This window comes from Spinacia oleracea, chromosome 1 (genome assembly GCF_020520425.1).
Source record: "Spinacia oleracea cultivar Varoflay chromosome 1, BTI_SOV_V1, whole genome shotgun sequence".
Taxonomy (NCBI): Eukaryota; Viridiplantae; Streptophyta; class Magnoliopsida; order Caryophyllales; family Amaranthaceae; genus Spinacia; species Spinacia oleracea.
This window is the reverse complement of record NC_079487.1, coordinates 124989075-125014284: the sequence shown is the minus strand read 5'-3', so window position 1 is coordinate 125014284 and position 25210 is coordinate 124989075. Positions and strand designations below refer to the sequence as shown.

The window sequence follows — 25210 nt, the reverse complement described above, 5'->3', positions numbered from 1 at the left end:
TATTCAATTCCGTACTATCTTAACCAGCGAAACACACCCAATACTATAGAACTTAATGAACCACTGAAGCGCACCGGCTGGTTGGGTGTATTTGGTTACAGACACGTGGTGTGTATAAAACATGTATTTGTTTTGTTGAAGGGAATGAAACAAGTATTTAACCATTTCCATGAGAATAGCTATGATATTTAATAATACATCATTAGTCACTTAAGGAATCCATTTCACTTTCTGCTGAAAATAGATGGAAATGTAATTAGATTGTTGAAATTGGGTTTATTGATGATATGCATAATAACTGAGAGAATGTTTGTTGAATTAGATATTTAGGTTCTCTATATAAGTTAATTAGGGTTCCTTTATTGTTGTGTATAGTGGTGTGAGACGTAGCGGAAGTGAAATAATCGAGAAATAATCGTAAAAAGAAATTAAAAAAAAAATAGATATTCCGTACAAGATTAATACGAGAAAAGTTCTCAAATCGAGGCAGAAAACCCATGGATGATGAGAGTACAAGACCCTAAATAATTAGGGTAAATGATAATATTACAACTATGTAAAATAGAAGAGTGAAATAGGAAGAAATCGAATATGTATGTATATTGATCGGAGGTGGATGTGTTTGGCAGGTGTTTTTTTTATGTACCAAAATGTTGCCCAACCCTTCTATTTATAGTGGATGTATGTCATTTAAAATAGGAGGCAAATAGCTTGATATTGCAAGTGATAACTTTCTAGAATTGTTGAGCATTTTCTGTAGATAATCTACCTAAGTGAAACAAGTTCGAACTCTCTGGAAAACAAAAGATAATATTTCCATCTCCAATAGCACATACACTAAATAGTTAATATGGATAAGTACCATCAAATATGGGCCTTGAAATTTGGGCCACAAACCCAAGTACTCTGTATTGAACTTGTTTAAGAGTGCATGAAGACTTGTTGAAACTCCTATTGTCCACATGTGAGTTGTCCCACGTTGGAGAAAGAGGAGAGGAAATACCACCTTATAAGCCTGTAGAGTCACTCCCACTATTGCCAATTGGTTTAGTGTGGAACCTCTATTGAACTTATAAGTGGTCCAAACTCTACTCATCCTCATGGGTTGCCCAGGCCCATTTCATCAGTTATCCGAATCTCTTAATTCCAACAATACTTCTTGCTAGGATTTGAGGGTCTTAACCACTGGATATATTTCGGTTTTTCTTAATTGTGTGAATCTTATTTCTAGTATAGAAGCTCTAAAATTTTGTTTTATTTGAAGGCCATTTCACAAATTTTGTCAACCTTACATGTGTGATTAATCCATCTTCGACCAGAAATGTCAACAAGACCTGTCTCATGCTGGGAAAAGGGACGTCTTATAGGAAGGGGCACATTCGGTTTGGTCTACGTGGGCATCAACAGGTTTGTTAAAAGAACTTCCATGTATTGCTTTGTTAGTCTGTTTTGTAGTTCTAGCCTTTTGAATTCTACCAACTCTATGCTGAATTCTTTGAATCTGTAATCCATTTTTCACCCCCCGTCCCTGAAGCCTGTTGAACCTTTCTGATCATTCATAATATACAATTTTTCCAGCTTGGTTTTCCTTATATTCTGCTCAACTCGTAGGTTTAACGTTTAATCTGACTTCTTAGAGTTTTTTTTTTTTCATCTGATGCTTCATTTCTTGATTTTCAGTGAAACTGGTGAGACGTGTGCGATGAAGGAAGTTACGTTCTCACATCAATTTAGACAAGTATGTCTTCAGTATGTTATGGTATGTTGAAACTTATCGGAAAAAAAAACAATGAAAAATCCTATATGATTGTTGAAAATTTCACCGGTTAACAAAATAGTTTCTTGCACTTTTTATTTACTGAAAATTAGACCGGTCTCTAACCCTTAATATTTGTGTGAGTTATGCCCTGTTCTTCTTCCCCGTTAGGTTTCATTTTGTGGTTGTTGATACCATGGCAGGAAATCACTCTGCTGAGCCGCTTAAGACATCCAAATATTGTGCACTACCGTGATTCTGAGATAGTAAGGCATTCTGTGCTTTTTTTAAAGATGTTGCTAAAAGTGTGTTTCTGCTCGAAATCATTTCAAGAGTATTTGTGCTTATTTTTAATATTTGGCTAAGCTATCATTATGTTCTGTATTAACAATCTATGAGGCTCCAACCTTTTGTAGGTTAACAACAATCTGTACATATGTTTAGAATATGTCTCTGGTGGTTCTATTTGTAAAATTCTCCGGGAGAACGGTGAGCTTGGCGAATCAGCTATCCGTAGCTATACACAGCAAATATTGTCAGGACTTGCATATTTGCACTCTGAAAACACTGCTCACAGGTTAATTAATGTTGCTAAAAGTTGTTGCCTTTATTAGCTTGTACTTCCTTGGTTATGTCAAATTTGTATAAGCTTTCTCTCATTTGTGTATTATGTCGATGACTCGATGGTATGTATGGTGTTGTGCAGTGACATTAGAGGAGCCAATATACTTGTGGACCCAAGTGGGCAGGTTAAACTGGCGGATTTTGGCATAGCGAAGCATGTAAGTAGTCACCACTGTCCACATTTCCTTTAACTTCTTTCTTGTGTGAATACTTGTATAATTCTATTGTACATGTGTTATCTGTACATAAACTATAGAGTAGAAGAACTTATTTGACAATCTTGCAGATCCGTGGGCAGTTACATCCAATCTCTTTCAGAGGAAATGCATACTGGATGGCACCTGAGGTTAGCACACTTGCGCTTTTGCTTTGGTGTTTTATTTGAGCTTGGCTTTCCAGATCAGTCATCAGTATTAATTTGAGTTGTTCAGGTAATTAGAGACTCAAACGGGTGTAACCTTGCTGCTGATATATGGAGTCTAGGGTGTACTGTAATAGAGATGGCAACTACACAGCCTCCGTGGAGTCAATATGAACAGGTGAGTGGTTTCAGGTGTTAAATGTATAATCGATGTTTCATCTCTGAACTATTATGATCTTGTTCATAATACCTCCCGTCCTATAACGAATGAGACACAAGTTCTTGTGCATGGCTTTCTTAATTTATGAGTTTAATTGTCGTTCTTGTTTTGGGTTGTTGTGAAGGTTGCAGCTGTCTTCAAAATTGCGACCAGCAACGAACTTCCTGTAGTCCCTGATAATCTCTCAGAGGAAGGAAAGGACTTTGTTCAGCAATGTTTGCAGCGAAACCCTCAAGATCGCCCTACTGCTATTCAGCTGTTGGGACATCCTTTTCTCAGAAATGCAGCTTCTTCATCTTCTGAAAGTTTCTTGATAAATTTAGATCCACACTAATTTGGAATAACTTTGGCATATTTATTTGATAATGTCAGATTAATACTTCCTTTTTGTCCTACCAAGTTATTGAAGATGATTTAATGAGAAATGAAACGACAGAGTACTTCATATTATACTTTTTATTTTTATTACTCCCTCTGCTAAACTAAGGGGATAGACGGAGTTGACTAAATAATATGACAACAACCTTATAGACAGATACTATGTTTTTTGTCGGATCAGATCAGTTTTTAATAGCTCTAACCAGATTTGTTGAATGAAATGCCAACTAAGATCCCGTTATGATGCCTCCTAGGAGAAGAACCGGAATGTTGACAGGATTCTCGCAAACAAAAAAAATTCAAAAAACTTACCAGATCTTCTTGTGTCGCGGTGGTTGACGTTGCTCCAACAGGTGGAGGGGGAAGGGGGTCTGTTTTATGGTGGGAGGTGGTCTTTGTTTTTGGTGGGGTTGGGTTAAACCGCAAAATGTGTTTTTAAACAGTAAAAGTGTATTACTAAAGTATTACCAGTTTACCACCACCATGATAACGACTAGGGTTTTGTACCAGAATAAAGCAGCGGAACTTATACCGGAGTAACTTTTAAAAACCAATATAAATACATAATAACTCTTACAAATATAACCATTTAAGGCCCTAATTAAATCCACTTAAATACATAGTATGTAAAAGAAAGCTTCTCTTTCTCTTCTTTCCAAAAAGCTGTTCTAGGCTTCTACAAAAACCGTGTCTCTTCCTTGAGAACTCCCGGTTTGGCCAAAAAAGTGTTTTCAAACTTGAGAAACACTTTCAGAAGCTTATTCAAATCCCCATCAAAATGTAGCAAAACAACCAACGTATGGGAGTCTAATTCCCTCGTCGAAGGTAATTTGTTGGTTAGATATGTACAATAATGTAGAAGAAGGTGTGAATTTGAATAGACTGATATGTAAGCCGGATAGATTGATCTCAAAACACAATCTACTTGGATGCTCCTATTTATTCATATGGCAGCCGGATATATTGATTTAAAGTATGAGGAAAGAATGATACATGGACCTCAAAATACATAAAATTTGTCAAAATTAAGGATTTTAATACTAGATCAAAGCAATCCTGCCAAAACTTAGGGGCCTTTAACTAATTACTAAACCAAATATGAATGCATCATAATGAGTAGGAAATTTCACATCTGCAAAAATATATCTTCCCTCAATAATTGTCGATATCTACGGGGATTCTTGCTTTTCCAGAGTAGACATACTGCAGTTCTTCCTTCCAAGTCTGTAGGAAGAAAAGTATACACATCATCAATATCATGTTATCACGTTTGATTACCTTCTGTTTTCCCAAGTTAATAAACACTTACTTCATGTCGGAAGGCTATGCGCAGTTTAGGGACATTTGTCTTGTGAATATCATTACTTTCTGGACCTCTCAAGAAATATTTGCCTCCAAGCCAATGCAGCTATTACAATTACCAGAATAAACACAGTATGATTATAGTTAAAGAAAAATAACAAACAAATAAATCAGTAATTAAAGCTAAAGCTACCAAGAAGCAGAAATCCCAAAAACTAGACTTCTAACTGTGGCAAATCTAGAAAGTTATGGGAGGACGCTAAACAAAGAAAAGAAGTATTAGTGTTTGCCAAAACAAACACGACGTATGGGGTAAAAGAAAAAAGTAATGTATACTCCAATTTTTGGTAAATTTTCTCAACAAGTCTACCTATTTTGTTACAAACTCGGCATCGTCAACACTAAAGTTTACAAAATAAACACGCAATCTGATCAAGTACAAGTGTCTTTTTGGAAAATTAACTCAAAATTTTGTAAGGCTATTAGAGGTAAGTGTAAAACAATACGAATGAACTAAGAAAACTACACCTACAAGTAGAAACTTCGCATTTTTTTTATTTTCTAGTATGTAGGAAGTTTTATTTAAAACAAAAGATAATGATTTCAAGTATTCCCCCAGCTATAATTAAGAAAATGAAGGCTCTTTTTGCATAACAACACTGAAATTTCTCCAGACTAGGAAACAAGAAAATGCATAAGTTGGTAATACTGCCCTACTGGCCATAGTACTGGAATACTGGGCAGTGGGCACAAAATTTCCCGGTTCAAATTGCTAGCACATTCTGCCAACACTTCATATTATTTTAGGCCAATTTTCTTTCTTCGAGTAAACTTAAGTGATCTGCACTTGTATAGCAATTTTATTTGAGAGGAAGAAAAACCACGATTTCTCACCTTCGCTGCATGTGAAAATCCAGACTGATAAACAGAATTCCTGGCTACCTCACACAAGTCGCAAGCACTGAGCTTCCAAACCTGGAAGGAAGAGATGAGTAAAACAGAGAATGTAATGAAATCAAGACAATCATGCCACCATGTCTGATACACACCTGTGCAGCAACACTGTATTCTTCAACAAGTGCCTCCTTTGTCAAATGAATTTGTAACGGATCATCGGACGAGAGAGAGACATTTAGACCTCGCTGGAAAAACATTGGAAATGGGTTGCGATGATAATCCAGGAAAAGGGAGTTATTGCTCAGTGGAGACATAGCCAGTCCAATCTGCGCAACCAAAATAATATAAGCTCCATTGATCAGAGAAACTACATGGAAAAAAAGAACAATGAATAAGATATTGAGTGAGCTAATCTTTGTGAAATGGTTTTGGCACACCCATTGTGAGAGCACGGTCTTAGAAAACATATGATAGTACTTTTTTAAAACAATAACTTAAAACCTGACTACCTGAGCAAGATAATACAGATACTGCAGTACAGGGGACTTCCGCAAATTGATCCCATGTGATATATTATGGCATAGAAGGAATCCAGCAGACAAATGGTCAACATCACCAGCCTATAAAAAGTAAAAAAATATCATCTCTATCTTAAAATTAATAATAAGGATATTATAGAAACGCACAAAAAGAAATGAGTGGAGAAAACAACCTCTCCACAATGTGGCCGGAGTTTGATTGTTGGAAAACCTTTTGATTCGCGAAGCTATGAACGAATAAAAGAGAAGTTCAGAATCTGACAAAAATTTAAACTAGCAACAACATGATGCTTAACGAGAGCACAAATGTTACTCATAGTAATGAAACAACACAAAAACAAATTAACTACAAAGATCCTATACTTTTAATGTAGCTAATGTATTGTTTTGACTCTTATAAAAAACACATAGTATCTTGACAACCCCCTCCATTCCGTAGGATTTACCTTTTAAGGGTTATAAACACACATGACGAGCATGTTCCATATTGCATTGTAATTAAAATTGGCAAGTTACATTTCACTGGTACATTAAAAAGACGCAGTGTTGTAATGGTATTTAATGGCGACAAAAGATTATGAATAATAAGGAGCGAAGGGAGTACTATTTAACAGCGACGAAAAATTATGAATCTTCCCTAAAGTGCAAGCTTGATTCAAGTGCAAAGTGAACAAACCTTATTAAGGGTATACAAGTTCGCATAAACGTAATATGTGTAATATGCGAATGCAGGATTGAATTCATTAGTCCATTCAGCTGGTGTGGGCATATGTTTGGTTGGTCGCCTCTCTGGTTTACTCTCGTCATCTACAAGATCAAACCCAACAACCTGCAGATATACAATCAGAATAAAATAAATCAGAATGCAAGTTCCTAATTTTCTCTCTTAAACATGCTATACTTCATTTTTAATTCTTCTCTGAAATAGGCATAATCAACCCATCGTCATGGAACACAATTTTAACATGGTGCCAACACTAGCAAGCTCTTTTAAAATAAAAACAACAGAAACATTGATAACGATTACACCTCCATAAAAATCAAGCTATGAGTAAAAGAACTGACCTGCATCAAGAACACATGTAGCTGAGGATGAGAATTTGGATCAATTGTGGCCTCAAAGAGTGGGATGAATATATTATCGATGATGTTCTGGAATGAGGTAACAATTCCCATGTTCTTGTACACATTGTACAGTCTCGGAAGCTAGATAAGTGATTTAAGACATTTGTCAGAAAAAATCTTGGTCATGGGGCTGGTAACACAGAAGCGACTAGCAAGATAAAGAATATAAATCTAACCTACTTGATTCTAAAACTTGATCAGGACCTTTATAATAAAACATTGGCTGTGTTATTGAGCTAAAGCATTTACACCCGGAAGCAGCACAACATACAAGATCACATTTGAATACACACATTTTATGTTGTCCAAAGATCTAGATTTTTTAATGCCTATCTTCATAGTTCATATTACAATGGTTTGTCTCTCCCAAATTGGCTAGTTCATTAAAGAGATTTATGGCATATGTTATCGGCGTATCACTGGATAGTGGATACAATTTGATAATTTTTTTGGCAATTTGATAAAGTTACATAGGTTATAGGTATAAAGGAACCAGCTGTACCAAATACGCTAGATGCCTAAATACACAACAAATATAAAAAAAATGTCTTTTTCCCGAGTGGAGGTGGGGGAAGGGAGGGTAGTGTTCTTCATGTAGACTACGCTATGAATCATTCACTGAAAAGAAAAGTAACTGCCAAGAGTAATCATTGTGTATGGTAAAATAAGATAATATGACTTTCAAGACAAGGATTTCATTGTAACTACTCATGTCGTTCGCTGAAAGTGATTTCAAGACAAGGATTATGAAAAGAATTACAAACATTGGCAGATTGTATGTTACTTTATTATTAGTTACAAGCTGCACGTAACGTCGTAACTACTAACTAGCAGCTGGTGGACTGCCTACCATCTATGCATTAACAATATACGAAGTACAAAGATGGCATCAAAGAAGCTGCAGGACATAACTATACCTGGATCAACCAAACTGCATTTTCACTGTAGATTTCATTGTTGATAAACCAACTCGCTAGCTGGTCCCATTCACTTTGCTTCCTCCCATATACGGAAATCCTATACTCTGCCATCTGAGAATAAACTCACGAAGTTATCCATAATATCTCCAACAAAGACAGAAAACAGCGAGCAATGACCAAACAGGCAAACACGATACTTACACCCTACATGATATAGGGTCATAAATCAAGAGTGATAAAAACATCAGAACAAATCTGTTTTGTCCATGTGCAAATTTACAAGGGATATCTACCATATGAATGTCCATGGTAATGAATTTCAGAGTAACTATTGTCTAATTTCTTCAGTTATTTTCATTACCGGTTGCTACCACTAAAGAATGTCGGCAAAAAATGGAAACATTAATGAGCAAAAACAAATACCTTGGTGATAGAAAATTACAAACAAACTGACTAAGTTTCTCATGATTTATGACCTAGTAGCAGATGAGCCATTCAAGTAATTTAAATGAAATAGGGGTCCAAGGGTCATTTTCATCAACTCATGGTAACTTCAAAGTTCAAAATGTTCAGTGGTTTCTATCATTAATTTCCTCTTAATCATTCACAAGCGCAATTTTGCATGTTAATATATTAAAGGACGGTAAGTTGCAGTGCACCCTTCCATGTCTACTCTTATATATTGCTCAAGCACCCAATCTAAAACAATCTCCAAGTGTAATCTTTTCATTCTAGAAGAAGAATTAAAATATTTTGGCCAGACTCAGACCTGGTATTTGCTGGCTTCGAGATCAACTAAAACTTCTTTTGTTACTTCTGCCAGAAAACGTCCTGAAAATACATCATTTACCAACAAATAAGAACTAATTAAATCATGCATGAACTGAAAGTCGATCCTGATTGAAGCCTACAGAGATGCAAAGCATTCTTGTTTTAACTAGCCAAGCTAACAAAAGAACTGATTGAAACATGCATAAACCTTGGATGAGATTGTCCTGCTTTAAGAATATTTCTCTGAGTCTACTTTGTCCACAGGGATTGTACTTGAGATTGAATTTATCAAATCGATGAAAGGTGGTCTTATCAGCATGTACGTCCAACAAGTCGACGTTCAAATCATACCTGAAAAAGTTAATGATATATAAGAAACAGAGGGTTAAATGTTAAGACACTGAAAAGGAAGCATTTCACAAGAGACTGGCCCAACTTACCCTGTCAAGTCCAAGCTCTCGAAAACTTCTTTTAACGTGAGGTACTTTCCATCCCGAAAAATGACAACCTGCAATTAAGCACACAAAAAGTGAACTTTGTAGAAAATGAAAGATTCGAGTCCTAGTGTCCTACATATTTGAGTATTTGCCTAGTTTTTATATAAACAAAAATATGTTCCCAAATACAGGGAAGTTTTCCATGATGCAAAGCTTTACTGTGGCAGCAACGTCAATAAAGACGAAGAAAGAAATTATACTACCTCGTCAGGTTCCTTTCTCAACTTGGACTTTATAAACCGGAGAAGATGCTTCTGATTCATGCAAGCAGAATGGTGGATATGTGTATCAACCTTTCTAATATTGTAAAAATCACGATGTGGCGCACTCTTTTGAGCCAGAAATTCCCTGTCTGCATTTACTAACAGATAAAGACGAAATTTCTGCACGGGGTTAGGATATCAGATGCATGTTATCATAAGACACAGACACTTAAAAGGCTGCAAAAACCAGACACACATGTTTTCACAAAAATAACTACCTCCTCAAGGAACCGTAATCGATGGTAGCATGCGGAATTGACATTTCCATTTGAAACAACCTTTAAAACTTGATGCATGTCAGTGAAGAATTGCGTTGCACTTGGAACAGGGAAAAGCTCTTCAGTATCTGGAAGACATGCAGGCAACATCAAATGTAAAATAGTTACAACATAAGTGACTATAAAGATAGAGACACTTGAACAAAGTTTCGCTGCTCACCATCTTTGCTTGCATATACATGTACAACGCCATCTTCCATCCTAAAATCATGCTGGTTCAATAAGGAGTGAAGTTAGTTAAACTCAAGGTATATCACGTATATGAACAATGAATCCAGCTCACAAAAGTATCTCAAAATAGAATAGGTTAAAATAATAAATTGACCATATCATCCAACTTCAAAAAGAATAGTAATAGTAGTTACTTTTGGTTCCGTAGATAAACAAGCAATTCCTTCACTAAGACAGAAAAACTCACATGACTTTTCTCAACTGGAGAAAAGTGAAAAGGACCGTCAATCTTTCCTGATGCAGTTGCATCCACTGGTTTGTTCCATGGTGCAACTTGCTCTGTGTAAACATATGCCTCCCGAAGTTCTAAACAATCACGAAGCAATCTTTGGACTTCCTCCTCTTCCATGTTTAAAGGCACTATTCACATTTATATCATATCAAGTTAGATTATGAGAGTAGGGGTAATATCCTCTTGCAGAAGAAAGAATAGAAAGCCAAAATAAACAGAAAAAACATATCTTTTCGTATTTCATATGGCTCATGCATAAATGAGACAAAAAATAAAACAATTGCACATTGCATAAATGGCGTATCGCAGATTATTGCAACAAGGTAGTGAAAAAAAGGAAAAATAAAATGCAGACAGTATTTTGATTGCCCTCAAAACTAGTGAGTAATTTCAAAAAGCTGTCATATATCTAAGAAAAGTAGTGTACAACAGAAAACAAGTGGAGCAATGCAGTCTTTGTAATGTAGTCTTCTGAATATGTTAAATCTTTGCCTAACATGGGAAATAGTCATGTTGACATGTCCTATCTCACCTTATTTTGGGAAATCGGCATAAAGCCTATCATTTCAAATCAGTGATATTTTATCATTAAAAATACAGTAAGTAATAAGGAAAACTTAAACAAGCAAAACTCAAAAGTATGAGAAACAGAAGAGAACTGGAAATGAAAGAGGCCTCAAGCCTTGTTCTTTATACATTAAGAAAGCAAGTTCACATAAGGCCACTAAGTTCAGATAAGGGCTTTCAAAAACTAAAAGAAGGGCCAACAAATATAGATAAGGTCAGGGCTTTCAATAAGTTCAGGGGAGTTTCAAGTGAAAGAAACCAAGCCAAAATGGTCATAAGAATAACGATACTCTTCATTGAAACCACTGGGAAGGTGGGAAGCAAAGGGGAGACCAAAAGTATGATACAACAAACTATTTTAAATAGAACTAAAATTTGTTCCTCCCTTTCTGGCAGCTTTCCTTGCTTTTTATTTCATTCTCCAACACTATACTGCATATTCTTCTTTGAGGAAAGGGGGTAAACCCTCCTCTCTTAGTTGGTATCAAGAAACATAAGATGAACTAATTTCCTATAAAGACACAAAAACGATTCAAAGAAGTTGGCATTCAAATTTCAGGGTGATCAGCTCACCAGGCATTGCAGTTTTAAGTGGTAGAATGGCTTCAGCACTAAAGTCATTGCCTCCGGCCCCAGTTGAAGGCATGTCTAACTCTACATTAGCAGGTAAATCTAAAATAGCTTTTCGCTCACAAGCAGCAACTCTGGATTTCTGATCTTGCATACTGTTGCAGTTTTCATATCCAACCGGCAAAGGAAGTGAATTTTGAACTGTCACTTTACTTTCCTGAAACTCCATAAACAGATAACATCAACAAGTAAATATTTGCGAAATATAAATTAATGTATTCTCTATATGTAGAGCATAAACTGTGGCAGATAGTACAAAGAACCTATTTGCGGAAAATGATGCAGGTTTAATTGGATGTATAATGTTTTCAACCATTCCACAAAAATTTCCAATAAAAATAAAAACAGTCTCGTGAGAATGATGGCCACAAAGGCCCCCTCCCCCTGTTAGCAAGCACAATTCTAAAATTGCCCCCTTAACAAGGGGAAATAAAAACAATGATTGTGAGACCACCTAATGGGATACATATGCCTATGATTTCCTCCTCTCATATCCCCTCCCATGATGTGGCATCACCACCACCAACCTCATTGCCACTGACACCCGCCCGATTTCCACCCCCTTCGCTAGACAAAATACCACCCACAACTCCACAAGGCATACAGTACCACTAACAATCACACTGTCCTCTTCTGCCACCCATAAGGTCATGATCAGCGTATCCCAGCCCCATATAACCCCAAAAATGCTGCCTTCTCCCCTTACTCACCCTTGCCACAAACCTTCCCCAAATCTATCAGCATGACCATCTTTCTCCTACTCCTTCGCTTTTTATTCTCTCCTCTACCTCCTCTTTCCCTTTCCCAGTTTTTGCCTACAACAAAGACCATGTATTACTCCAATTTTTGCTCACTTTAGAAATCGTAGATGTTTGTGTGTAACGAAGATCAAAGGGGATGAAGAGGGAGGAGACATAGCTGTTGGTGGTGGTGGGAGAGGGCATGGGAAGGATGCAGAAAGGGAAAGTAAGACATGAAAGAAGATGGAAGGGAGTGGAAAGACCACAAGAGGATCGTGCACAGCTAACAAACCACAATTAAGGTTCATCTTGACCGGCAGTGCCTAAACTGGAGGGCACAACAGCTAAGAGGGAAACTAAAATTAGGTAGGTGGTTCGAGCATGATGGAGATAATGGAGCAGGGATGGTAGGGGATTTATTTTTTCTTTTCCTCCTTTTCTTTTTTCTTTATATTTAAAAATTCTTCTTTTAACCTTTTCACATTATTGAAGTTTTTCAAATTCTGTTGACAGTCCAACTTGATACAATATAGTGCAATTTTCTCGAATTTGTTATCAGAAGAGAGATATTAAAACAGTCGGTAAAAATCAGCTCCAATAATGAACAATCAAACTCAGTTTCTGGTCAGTAAATCAGCTTCAGTGGGAAAAAAAACCCAGAAACATCAAACAACAAATAACACTAATATATCAGCAAAAACCGTTTTAAATACAGTAGTAATTATCAAATTATAAAATCAATTTAAATTCAGTAAAAATCAAGTGAAGAGAAGAAGGCTTTATAATAGAAATGACGTTAATAAAAAATTAAGCATTTTTAAAAGAATCTTAAGAGCATAACATGTCCCAGCTCCTTCAGGGATAATAATCACACTAACGTAGTATTGGTTTTCTGAAACAGTTAATTGCCATTCGTCAATATACACCTTAACCTATTACTCTACTAGACTTCAACAAAGAAGGCTTTGTAATAGAAATGACGTTTATAAAAAGCCTTTTTTGAAAAAAGAATCTTAGAGTATAACATGTCCCATGCTATTTTAGATAATTATAACACCTAATATTTTTTATTGTATTAGATTTTTGAGGCATTTTATTGGCATTCATCAATGTGCACCTTGTCCAGTTGACTTACAATTCTTGTTACTAAAAGTAAGTTTAATCAGTTCAAACAATTTTTAAATTAATCAACTAATATACGTTTCAATCAGTAGAAATAAGCTTTAAATAAAAATCAGCTTTATCATTAAAATTAACTTTGGTCTGGTAAAACTCAAGCAAAAAGAACAGCTTAAGTCATCAATTCTATAAAACCAATTGATTTGCCAAGCAACTACAGTAACTTAATACTTATCAATCAAGAAGCTGAAATTCTATGCTCTACTCAACAATTAAACGAGCCAGCTTACAGCCTCTACAACATCAAATTCTAGATAAAAGCTTGAATTAGCATACACAACAACTTACAGAATCCGCAGAATTATCATTGATCACTTGAGAAGAAATTGTATCTCCGTCGTTAAGTTCTTTGGCTTGCTCGTTGGAAGTAACTGTATTTTCCAAAGCATTCGATGTGCAACCATCTACTGCAGATACAAAAACAAAAATCAGAAATCAACTTCACCAGTCAATAACACTATCTAACTCCAACTAGCTCAAAATCCGCACACATTTGTGGACGGAATTTGTTCAAACATGTTCAAACATCTAAAATACCACGTCCAAATACTTTAACCAACTAAGCTAGTCGACATCAAAGCCACACTCATTTAACAAATGCAACCCTCAAATACTAATTACTAATTCATTTTTCATTCAAATAACCAATCAAATATAAACAAAGAACTATTAATCATAATCTAATTTTCTATCTAATCAACAAATCCAAAAACAGAAAACTTTACCATTTTTGAGATATCTCTGAAGCAGTGGCAAATGTGATTTATCAAGAGAAGAAGCTAAACCATGATTGTTATTATCATCTTCTAACCAATCATTGGAAAACCCTCCAACATTAGGAACTGATGAAGAAATCGCATAACTAGGAATGAAATTCATATCCAAATTTTCTTCAATTCCACTTTTACCCTGAGAAACACCCCAAACTTGCCCCCTAATTTCTCTCTCCTCTTCCTCATCATCATCTTGAAAATCCAACCCTTCATTGTCATCTACCCCGTAATCTTCTTCTAACCCCAATTCTTCTTCTTCTACTTCTGCTATAGCTACTACTTCTTCCACCTCACCGTCCATCAATCTAACGTCGCGGTACACCGCCTTTCGGCGGCGTTCCTCGATTAATCGTTCAAGGATTTGATCGACACTGCGCTTGTGGATGAACAAAGCGGATATTGCCATTAATGAAGCACCAAAAAACGCCGCCATTGCTAAATGAACCATTGAAGGTGAAGGTTCCATTGTTAAATAACTCTTGTTAAACTTTCTGGGTTTTGGTGGGATTTTCTTGAACTGAAATGGGTTGTGTTCAGATTGTTGAAAAATGGAGGAAATTTTTCTGGGTTGTTGGTTAGGTTTACGGCATTCTCAGGGTTTTGTAAAGAAGACACTGCTATTGGGAGTGTACGTGTGAAGAAAACATAAACCTGAATTTTTGCTTTTTTTGCAGGAGTTTTTTTTTTTAATCTTTTTGGCAGGAGTTTGATGTATAGTGACAAATTGCAAGACCACTACAAACTACGGAGTACAAAGTTTGATGTATTGGTTTTTATAAGTCCCACTTGTTGAAAACATCTCTAGGTGGCCTGAGTGTATGAATGTATTTTGCTAACTTTTTCTATTTTAATGTACTTGATGTGGAGATATATAGCCATTGGATTTATGATATACGAAGTAGTAGTAGTACTATGAACAATGACCATTTCTAATAAAATAAATAAATAATAATGGCATCTTTGTAGTTAGAGTTGGGCAGTGCCGCAGTGGTGCGGTGGTGGGTTGTGTAGGTTTAGGTGCCAAGCTCCACGATACATGACCCAATTGTTGTGTCTGAAATGTACCAAGAAAAAGTTGTGTCGTGTCGGACTCGTGCCTCTCTTCCATAAATGAGGCTTATGCATGGTCCGTTTCACATATAATGTCGGGGCGGTTCGTGTTATGACTACTATCGGGACGTATCGAGCCAATTTCGTATCAGACACGTACAAACAACCCGCGTGCTAGACCAATTCACGTCAGCTCTATTTGTTGTCTACTTGTCAAGTTGTGATAGCACTCAATTTGGATATTACAAAATCTATTTTGTACTCAGATATAAGTACTTAGAAATAGGTGTACCTGATGCTGGGTTGTAGGCTTTTAGCTAATTTTATCAGATTTGCTCAATTTTTTTTTATATAATATCAGATTTGCTCATTTTAAATCCTTCAAATGAGTAAATTTGATCAATAGAGAAAAAACGCGATCAATACACTTAGCTTTAATAATTTTATTTTTTTGGTGCGAATGAACCACAAGAGCAATATAAATTACAAATGGGGACGGAGGATTCGACCCTGAGACCTATTGTACACAGGCCTTCAGTCTTAACCATTTGGTACTTAGCTTTAATAATGACCATGAAAGATGAAAATTTTCTACAAATATCTAAGATACTCCGTAGAATTTTATTTACAATACCTTTTTTATTTTATAGTAATATAAAATGGTTTACACATGATCGTGATGCTCTTTTAATTTTTGACTGTTACTCATTTGGTAATTCAAAACCTACTAGATTTAACAATACCTGATTTTAAATTTTTGGGTACAAATGAGTCATAAGGGCAATATATATTACAAATGGGACAGGGAGATAAGAACGCGAAACCTATTATACACAAGTCCTCAGTCTTAACCACTAAGCCAAGACATCATTGGTATACCTGATTTTAATTTGAGTTAGGCCATGACTATGGGGGAATACTTTAGTCCCTTTTCCTTCCGTGTACAAGTTTCTCTTGTGCACTATAATTCTAAAGTAAAAATCAGATAAAATAAAATAAAATAAGTTAGGCCCACCTCTCCAATTTCTCTTATGTAAACTTGGGATCAAGGACACTAGTCTAATGTTGCCCCGACTAGCTGGTTATTAGGCGGATCGGTCAAGATTGGTTCAGGTCAAAAGCAAATCAGATAATAAAAAGTTCACTTTAAAGCGGGTCTGGCAATTGCCCTATAATATTTGTCTAGCAATTGTAAGCGACATATAATACAAAGATACGGAATAACATCCAAAATATGGACAATATTCATTTAAAAAGGCTTACAAATTGAAGCTCCCAACACGTATACAAAACTTAGAATAGATACGGAGTATCTGTAACATACTGATTACTGAGTACAAGTCTAAATGTCTAATATAACTCTGGGGATCAAAATGTACAAAATTTCGATTAAGACCTGCAAGTCTGTAACAAACAAGTCCAACAACTCTGAGCGCAAATGTGAAAGTCTCGATTACGACAACCGCAACAGACACGGAGAGAGCCCAGTGAACATAGACCATGCCCAGCTAGGCAGCTACTTCAACCCCAGTACTATTCCGGGATCAGCAACCATGTCACTCTGAATCGGGCCATTGCCACCACACTATATAACAATCGTCTCAAACTCCTTTGTGTGAAGTACTTCTGTACAAAACCCAACCTCAGAATCTGTATTAAGCCACACTGAATACTGAAGAATCCAACACAACGGACGCCAATCATATCAAACTCTGGAAGCTAAAAGGATACAAGATTGTGGTGCTAATTTACATTCATAAAACAAAACATTTGTGCAGTTATACAACAGCAAGTCAGCAACTGCAAATTGATTGTAATGCACACAGAAATTTCAGGGTATAATAAATACATAGGACAACTGAATTCTAGCACAAAATTAACCCTCACAACATTCCTGAATTCACAAGTTAAAAGTATAGAGGGGAAATGTACCTCAAGCAATCTGGCTGATGATAAGGTTCAGAAGTCAGAGTCATGCTTGCTAGCCAAACAAAGCTCATGCAACTCATTCAGTATCAATTCCTCACCTGAATGCCCACCCAACACCAAGACTCGAGTCCCACCAACTACACATGTACTGTGACCCCATGCAAACTTAGGCGGGTTTCCAGGTACATTAAGAGTCCTCCATGATGGTTTCTCCTCCGAAGGATCCAACAGAAATATCTGAGAAGGAGAATGCAAGTTAGCAATCGAACCCCCAAATATAATGATCCTGCCACATGGCATGCTCACAGCAACATGATCAAGCCTCGGAGGAGGAACAACTCCTCCTTGGCTTCCCGTACCAGCAAGTGCACCATAATCTAATTGCCTCCATCCAGGGTTTTCGCTCCCTATATCAATGGTATAAGCCTCATCAGATCGCAGCCTTAACTGTCCACTTTTCACTAGTCCCCCGAACATGAATAACTTTTTCCTCCCATAAACGGAAAGTGAGTGACCAAGCCTCGAAGGTGGGGCCCACGAAGTAGGAATCTCCCTCCAAACTGGCCTATCTGTTGTGAGGTCGAGCAAGTATGTGTCACTAAGGAGCACCCCAGAGTCTGTGCATCCCCCGGATACAACCAACTTAGACCCATCCACAGTGCAAGAACTATGCCAGGACCGGCGGACTGGGGGAGTACCACCGAAGATTTCAGTCCAAGTTGGATGCTTGGCGTCTAGGTCAAGGACGAAGACGTCATTTAGCAACCCTTCCCTCCCGCACCCTCCAAATACGACAAGCCAGGACCCATTAAGGCACGAGAGAGTATGACCCCATCGTCCAGGAGGTGAGGACTTGACACTTACACGACGCCACTCCGGATGCTCAGAGTCAAGGTTCAACACAAAAGTGTCATCCATAGGCTGCATTCCAACACCTTCCCCGCCAAAGAGAACAACACGGTTTCCAGCTGCACATGCACTGAAATTGCAACGCGAAGGCTCAACTGATCCCCCTACAGTAAACTTCCTCCAAGAAACCGCCTCAAGGGTGGTGAGTTCCCTTGCTAGTCGAACCCACCCCAAGTTTTTCGTCATTCTCTCCAAATTACATGTTACTTCTCTACCCCATAGATTTTGACAAACCATCTTTCTCACATGTTCATTTTTTGTTAACTGGTATATCCTTTTACAAACAGATCCAATTGATGCTACGTCTCTTGGAGTCAATCGTGATAATATGTTATAAGCCAATACCTCATCCGAAAGTTCGAGAATACCGCACATTTTTCCACCCTTTGCGGAATGCTCATCCACACACGTTAATTTTTTGTCATGCGTCTGTTTAAAAACTGGGTAAGATACATGGTTAAGGTTTATTTTTGCTTCTGAGAACGTCTGAATGCCTATGACATGCGTGACAGTTCCATCATCATCATATATTGGTTGAAGCCTCAGCCTGTTAACCAGAGGAGTGCCATCCTTTCTGAAATTTAGAAGCTCCCCTTGGAACTCTACACCATCTTCAAGACATCTTCTCATCTCAGAAACAACAACAGGGTCCACCAGAGGATGCCTTCTTTGAGCATGAGGGTCCCTGTACTGTAAGAAACGGCTGGAAAGAAGAGTTGCATATGGAGTCAATACAATGATGTTCTCTTGCAACTTTGAACAGGAAACTTAAACAAATCATCTAGATTAATATAATAATGGCATTGTGATGATAAAAACCTGCATAGAACTGTGGACAAAGAAGACAATACATACAGAAAAGACAACAGATAAAAGAGCAGGAACGAGCATGCCATCAAACTTTATCAAGCAATTGCAGCAATAAAATGTTCTTCGCGCAGTTAAGCTAATTCATACACACGGGCCACAGATAATGGTGTAATGCCGTAAATAACATCTTCAGAATGAAAGACAGTGTTCAACTTTGACTTTGTAATCAGTGAACAAGCTGAAAGGTTAAAAAAAATACAGAATTACGAAGAAATAATTTCTTGCCCAACAGGTAGTAAGCAGGAAGCCAGCAGTGGTAAGGTAAGGCCTATAGATCATCGCTACCGTGAAGGTTTCTACAATTTTGCAGGGTTGTCTTGTCTGGAACTACATATAACCTTATGGTATAATTTGATGACACATCTCCCTTTTCTTAATCTACTGTGAAAGACATGAGCCAGAGCATTCAATGAATAGATGTATCAGTATCGAGACAACACATTTCCTAGATTTGATCTTCTCTCTTGAGCATATTTTAAAAGGGTTCATTTGTTCTGTTTGCTTTCAAGTACAAGGATGAGTAATCAAATAAAAAATCATCTCAAATGGGTCTATTTTAACTATGTATGGCCCTAGCCAGTAACTTGATGGTCTGCCAGTATAAGAAGCTCGAAGCTCGTGCAGATGGCGAGATGTTAAGGTTAAGGGAGGAAACACGATTGTAGATTACAAATACCAATTTGTAAACCATGCAGATCACAGAACCTTTATCATTTTAGCACAATCCATGTTACAAGGACTTTTCATCTCAGCTTATATCTTTGAGCCAAATACTCCAAACTCAGCATGTGATCCTATATCATGTTCTCTGGATCATGTGCTACCTCTAGCTTTTATGTCGGGGTGTGATGCAGGCACTCAGCTTACACTTTAACATGGGGATGGAGTATGGCACTCTGCACTCAGACATATCCATTCTAAGTCTGAAACATGCAGAACTTTCTAAAAAGGGCCAAGCTTAACACTTAGACACACCCGTCTTGGGTAATTGTACTGTGGCTAAGTAACTTAGAGCTGTCCAGAAGCCTTTTCCTCATGCAATCCCCTCAGTTCATCTATAGGATGAGTTCTTTCATGATGTGGGTGATTCAAGCTCTGGCATGTTCTGGTAAAGAGTTCTAATGCTTAGCCTAAGCCTGTCTTTCTACTCCCACATGTATGCTTATCAGGTTACCGTGCACTATCAGTAGTCTCGAATGAATCTCTCGTAAACAATGTTAAACCGCATTGCTTTTATGGATGGCATATAAAAACCTGGAAAGTAATACTCCGCAAAACCTACATACAAAACCCAACGCATAACCAGCGGCGGAGACAGGATTTTTGAATCGGGGTGTCTAACATTTTTTAATTGGGTTGTTAACATGTTAGTAAAACAGTTATTTAGTCTGTATTAGTTTACTTTTTCTAATAAATATAAGGTATAAATGTTTTTTCTTTTCCAAAATTGGGTGGTTGGCGGCCCACCCTTTACACCCCTATCTCCGCCACTGCCCGTAACTGGGTTTAATCCGGAGGGTTTATTGCAATAATGAGTAAAACAATAAACCAAACTTATCATAAGACTTTACCACACAAACTAGTCATGTATGGATATCCTATACTCCGTAAAGGGAAAAGAACCATATCATTCATTGTTAAGCTACATATCATCAAGTGATTAGGTGCGCAATCAAGGTAGCTTGGTCTAATACTCTAGTGGTAGGACTCTTACTTTGTACTCCCTCCGTACCAAAATTATCTTCCTGCTTTCCAAAACGAGCGTCCCAAAATTATCTTCCTGTTTCTAATTTTGGCTACTAAGGTCCCCACTTTCTCATGTACTATATTAATTAAAATTGAATTGGAAACCCCACCCATGTACTATATTCTTTTCCCATTTACTATATTCTCTTTCACATGTACTTTATTTCACTTTTCCATACAACTCAATCATCATTTGTACTTTATTCCACTTTTTCATGTACTATATTTCACTTTTCTTAAAATTCGTATTTTTGGTCAAACAAGAAGATAATTATGGGACGGAGAGAGTAGTTAAGAGATTACAAGTTTGAATCCTACCACTTAGGTCTTCGGGGTGGGGACTCCACTTAGTCACTTACCCTCCCCTGTCCCAAAGGCTAGGCATAATTGCGTGTAACTGGCTAATTTGTCCCGTGAGCGTTCCGGTCTAGTAGGTTCTTTTCTCTTTGCCAAAAAAAATAATAATTGTAACTAGGTGCTCAATTCAAGTTCACATGAATCACATGGGTATAATGGAGCACCTTTTGAACATTGCAAATAGTTTCTTTCATTTCAATTTCCAATAGCCTACATTATATCTCACCGAAACAAAACAAAAATTAAAAATTATATTTTGTTATTATAATTGCCAAAAAAAAAATTGAACATTAGCCCATAGCCTCATAGAGTCATAGTTTTACCTTTGCCTCAAATATCTTTCCCAAAGACAAAATCGACCGATAACGATCACATTGAACATTAGCTCATAGCCTCATAGAGTCATAGTTCTACCTCTGCCTCAAATATCTTTCCCAAAGACAAAATCGACCGATAACGATCACATTCGAGCATTATTTAAGTATGCGTTACAAAATCACAAGTCGTTCTAAATTAGTACGAGCATTATTTAAGAATGCATTACAAAATCACACGTCCTAAGTTAGTACGAGCATTATTTCATTACATCATTTACTATCATTTTTCTAAAATTGAAGTTCAGAATTATCTTCCCCTCTACTTCCCATTTCAAAATTAATTAAGAATATCAAAAAATAACAATTAACAACCATTGAATACAGCACATTACAGCAAACAATAAAATCAAACAATAAACAAATTCTGCAACCAAATTACTACCAGTTTAAACATTGTATTTAAAACAATAGCAAAATCTTCAATAATTCAAATCTAAATACAAATAATGAGTAAAATAAATGAAAAGAAAGAAACTAACCAGTTGCGGCCAAGAACTTCATTAGCACGATACCCAGTAAAGATTTCAAAGGTAGTATTGACATAAATGATTGGATACTCTAATTCAATCGCATCACACACAACTATTGATGAAGCTGTTGTTGGCGGGAAAAAATAATAGCTATTATACAAGTAATCTTCATCATAATCATCATCTTCTTCCTCTTCAACATCGTCATGTTGTTTGATTTTGTGGGTGAAATTTCTGGGTTTTTTTGCAGACCGATTGTTTGGTGATCGTTGTTGTTGATGTTCATCTGTGTCTTCTTCCACCGCCATGGCAGCCAATTGCTTGTGCATCTTTTTTTTTTTCATTTTCTCTCCCCAAAAATATCTGTTTCTCTCTCTAAAAATGTCCTTTTCTCTCTCTAGGTGGGTATGGGGGAGTTGTGATGGTTTCTTTGCAATAAAGGAAATTTTAGGTGTATCTTTGGACAATTTATGTGTTAAGGGAATGCCCAAGTTTGGTGGGATATTTACCAGAATGCCTCTTCATTTTTTGCTTTGAAATTGACTACTGACTAAGTGACTAGTGATGTTTATTAGGACTCCTAGACGGACGAACTTATAATTGGCGTGTTCGACAATAGTTTTTGAATTTTGGACGAAATAAAAGAATCACATCATGAATAAATGGGATATTAAATTTGACAAATGTATGTCGGCAACTTTTGTGTAAGACCGCCTTACCGGAAAGACCACTTTGGTTGCTTAACTAATTGGTTTAATTTCTTAACTAATTAGTTACATTGCTTAATTAACTTATATGATATCAATATGGTCTTTTGCGTAAGACCGTCTTATAGAAAAGTTTATAAATGTACCGATAATGTGGAATGATATAAGAGGCCAAAGAATCTTGACTTTTGAGTTATAAATTTCTAGTGGAAACCTTATAAGTAGTCATTTTAAGATGCAATGATACGAACCTTGGCTATAGAGTATCGGCCTACCTACCAATCATGAAAATGAAGTATGTGGGAATTGTACCCAAACCTCTTCTCTCCCTTTAACCTATTGAGGTTACAACCTATTACATACACAACGGGCAAATGTGTTGTGTCGTGTTATGTTCGTTTTCGTGTTGAATATAAACGGGTTGTTAAACCTCAACACTAACACAACCCATTCAATAAACGTGTTGTGTCATTTTGACCCGTTTAACTAATCGTGTCATAAGCTCTTGAGACTAACCCGTCTTTTTCGTGTCGTGTTGTAGTGCTTGTTCTATATAGTTGGCTCCATTACAACTTATAAGGTTTATGGCCCAATACATTAAATTATTAGTTGTTTTTTCTTAAGCGGTTTAAGTCGTGTCAGTTTCGGGTTATGAATCTCAACACTAACCCGACGCATTTAATTAGACGTGTCGTGTAGTGTCGTGTTGACCCGTTTAATTAAACGGGTCATAAACCTTGACACTAACTCGCTTTTTTCGTGTCCAATTCGTATCGTGTTATCGTGTCGTGTCAGATTTTGCAGCTCTTTGACAAAATATTAATTTTAACACTTATGTTAAAATTACATATTTGCGGAAAATACAATCTCTTTTTCCATAATCCATTATTTTCCATTAATGAACTCTATCGATTCTTTTTCTCACTATAAAAATATTGGGGAACAAAAACATTTAAGCGTATGGGTACATTTGTTAAAGGTCAAGGATACCATACTACCTAGTGCATTACTCCTAACGTAGTATGACACTCCTTAAAAAAGTTGGGTTCATATTGTTTTGACTTTAGCAATTACATTACGCTTCAAATTTTTTCTTTATTGTTTAATTTGTGTTTAATACAGAGTATTTAACTTTTATTTTTTTATATGCCTACACTTAGGGCCGTGTGGCCCGTGTTTATCGTTTTCTTTAATTTACTTATGAAAGTGCGCTTTTTTTTTTTTTTTTTTTAGGGAATAGTTAACGTTTGTCACAACCTAACAATTTTTTCCTCGTGGAGTATTATTTTGGATTTGTTAACGTTAACATCACTGATCACTGTTCAAGTCTTTCAAATTAATTTCCCTCAAAAATAAATCTTTCAAATGAATTGTGGTCCTGTGGGATAGGTATTATTGGAATCGATGAACTTCCTGAAAGGGTAATTAAAAGGAAAGTAAAAGGGCAAAGTCGGCAGAAAGTAGTCCACGTTGTTGTGGTGACAACCACGTGTCCGTAAAGATATTTTGGCAAGAAAATATCTACTCATGATCAGCCGCGCAGCATAGTCCACGTCATAGTTGGAAAGATATTTATGAAATTAGCAATTTAATGATAGGAAGAAAAATGGGACGGTGGCCTAAAATCTAAGAATGAGACATGTGAATAAGAATAGAATGATTGTGATTTGTGAATAATAAAGATATTTTGAACAGTTTTTTGATTTTGCAATTTGATCACATTCGATCTGTGATTGTCACCCCAACATCATTCATGCTAGATACCACATTCTTATCATATCTTTCCCCTTCTTTTAATTAGTGCATAGTACATTTGGTTAATCGAAATTAACTACGACTATATCCGGATTAGACTAAGTTCTACACTTTAGCTATTGGAGTATTGATGGTAGATCTCACAGTAAAGATGTTAGATTTTCAAAAGACGTCATTTCTAACATAATTCTCAATCTACCTTCCACTTTTACAAGTAAATCAACTTAAAAAAAAAAAAAGTATTGGTGAGTACAAAACCGTGTTTACTTATATTAAATTGGTGATTATAAATAATGTGGTGACATTATTCCATTTCACGCGAAGGGAAATCATCAAGTGAATTAACAATATTGTTCACATACCACTAATTCACTTGACGGTTAATTGTTAAATCTGAGAAAAAATATTTGTTTTAACACATTAATGACATGGAGTAAATTGAGAATTTTGTTAAAACGAGATGTATTTTACATCTTTAAAAAGTTTCTAAGAAAATCGCTCTACTTAAAATAGCCACATAATTTCCATCATACTATATACTACTTCTTATGGTTTCTGTTATGGTGAATCTACTAGAATTCCATGAAGTTCCTACAAGTTTCTTTTTTTTATATTGTGCGAATGGCAAATGGGGGACCATGAAAGAGAAACAATACTTCTAATATATTTTGAGGTAATTAATGAGAATAATACTTCGTACAGAGTATAACATAAATATAATATAAAGTTACCAAATATAAAAGTGATGCAAAAAAAA

The 25210-nt window shown here is 36.4% G+C and overlaps 3 protein-coding genes across 7 annotated transcripts; 1 reads left to right on the top strand and 2 right to left on the bottom strand.

The window, feature by feature from the left end:
- Nucleotides 1–145: 145 nt before the first annotated feature.
- Nucleotides 146–3411, top strand: LOC130472545 (mitogen-activated protein kinase kinase kinase YODA-like). 2 transcript variants are annotated; one of them, XM_056843870.1, is made up of 8 exons: nucleotides 146–1407; nucleotides 1681–1738; nucleotides 1960–2022; nucleotides 2173–2333; nucleotides 2463–2538; nucleotides 2667–2726; nucleotides 2812–2919; nucleotides 3086–3411. In XM_056843870.1, exons 1-8 carry the CDS (start codon nucleotides 1322–1324, stop codon nucleotides 3293–3295), a joined length of 822 nt encoding a protein of 273 aa, XP_056699848.1. In that variant the 5' UTR covers nucleotides 146–1321; the 3' UTR covers nucleotides 3296–3411. The 2 variants fall into 2 exon arrangements, with proteins under 2 accessions (XP_056699848.1, XP_056699844.1); XM_056843866.1 differs by having other exon boundaries at nucleotides 155–1407; nucleotides 1681–1759.
- A 784-nt stretch (nucleotides 3412–4195) lies between these two features.
- Nucleotides 4196–15066, bottom strand: LOC110784501 (AMP deaminase). 2 transcript variants are annotated; one of them, XM_021988960.2, is made up of 19 exons: nucleotides 14236–15066; nucleotides 13799–13917; nucleotides 11535–11748; nucleotides 10350–10522; nucleotides 10092–10143; nucleotides 9872–9999; nucleotides 9594–9773; nucleotides 9334–9401; nucleotides 9102–9244; nucleotides 8892–8953; nucleotides 8120–8233; nucleotides 7143–7283; nucleotides 6754–6906; nucleotides 6251–6304; nucleotides 6048–6158; nucleotides 5691–5864; nucleotides 5536–5616; nucleotides 4649–4747; nucleotides 4196–4563 (listed from the first exon to the last, which is right to left on the bottom strand). In XM_021988960.2, the coding sequence occupies exons 1-19, from the start codon at nucleotides 14747–14749 to the stop codon at nucleotides 4492–4494; spliced, it is 2652 nt and encodes an 883-aa protein (XP_021844652.1). In that variant the 5' UTR covers nucleotides 14750–15066; the 3' UTR covers nucleotides 4196–4491. The 2 variants fall into 2 exon arrangements, with proteins under 2 accessions (XP_021844652.1, XP_021844653.1); XM_021988961.2 differs by having other exon boundaries at nucleotides 13799–13914; nucleotides 14236–15008.
- Nucleotides 15067–16554: 1488 nt separating this feature from the next.
- On the bottom strand, nucleotides 16555–22445 carry LOC110784503 (adagio protein 3). 3 transcript variants are annotated; one of them, XM_021988962.2, is made up of 3 exons: nucleotides 22001–22445; nucleotides 17266–18874; nucleotides 16555–17133 (listed from the first exon to the last, which is right to left on the bottom strand). In XM_021988962.2, the coding sequence occupies exons 1-2, from the start codon at nucleotides 22333–22335 to the stop codon at nucleotides 17293–17295; spliced, it is 1917 nt and encodes a 638-aa protein (XP_021844654.2). In that variant the 5' UTR covers nucleotides 22336–22445; the 3' UTR covers nucleotides 16555–17133; nucleotides 17266–17292. The 3 variants fall into 3 exon arrangements, with proteins under 3 accessions (XP_021844654.2, XP_021844656.2, XP_021844655.2); XM_021988964.2 differs by having other exon boundaries at nucleotides 16555–17005; XM_021988963.2 differs by having other exon boundaries at nucleotides 16555–16959.
- Nucleotides 22446–25210: the final 2765 nt, after the last annotated feature.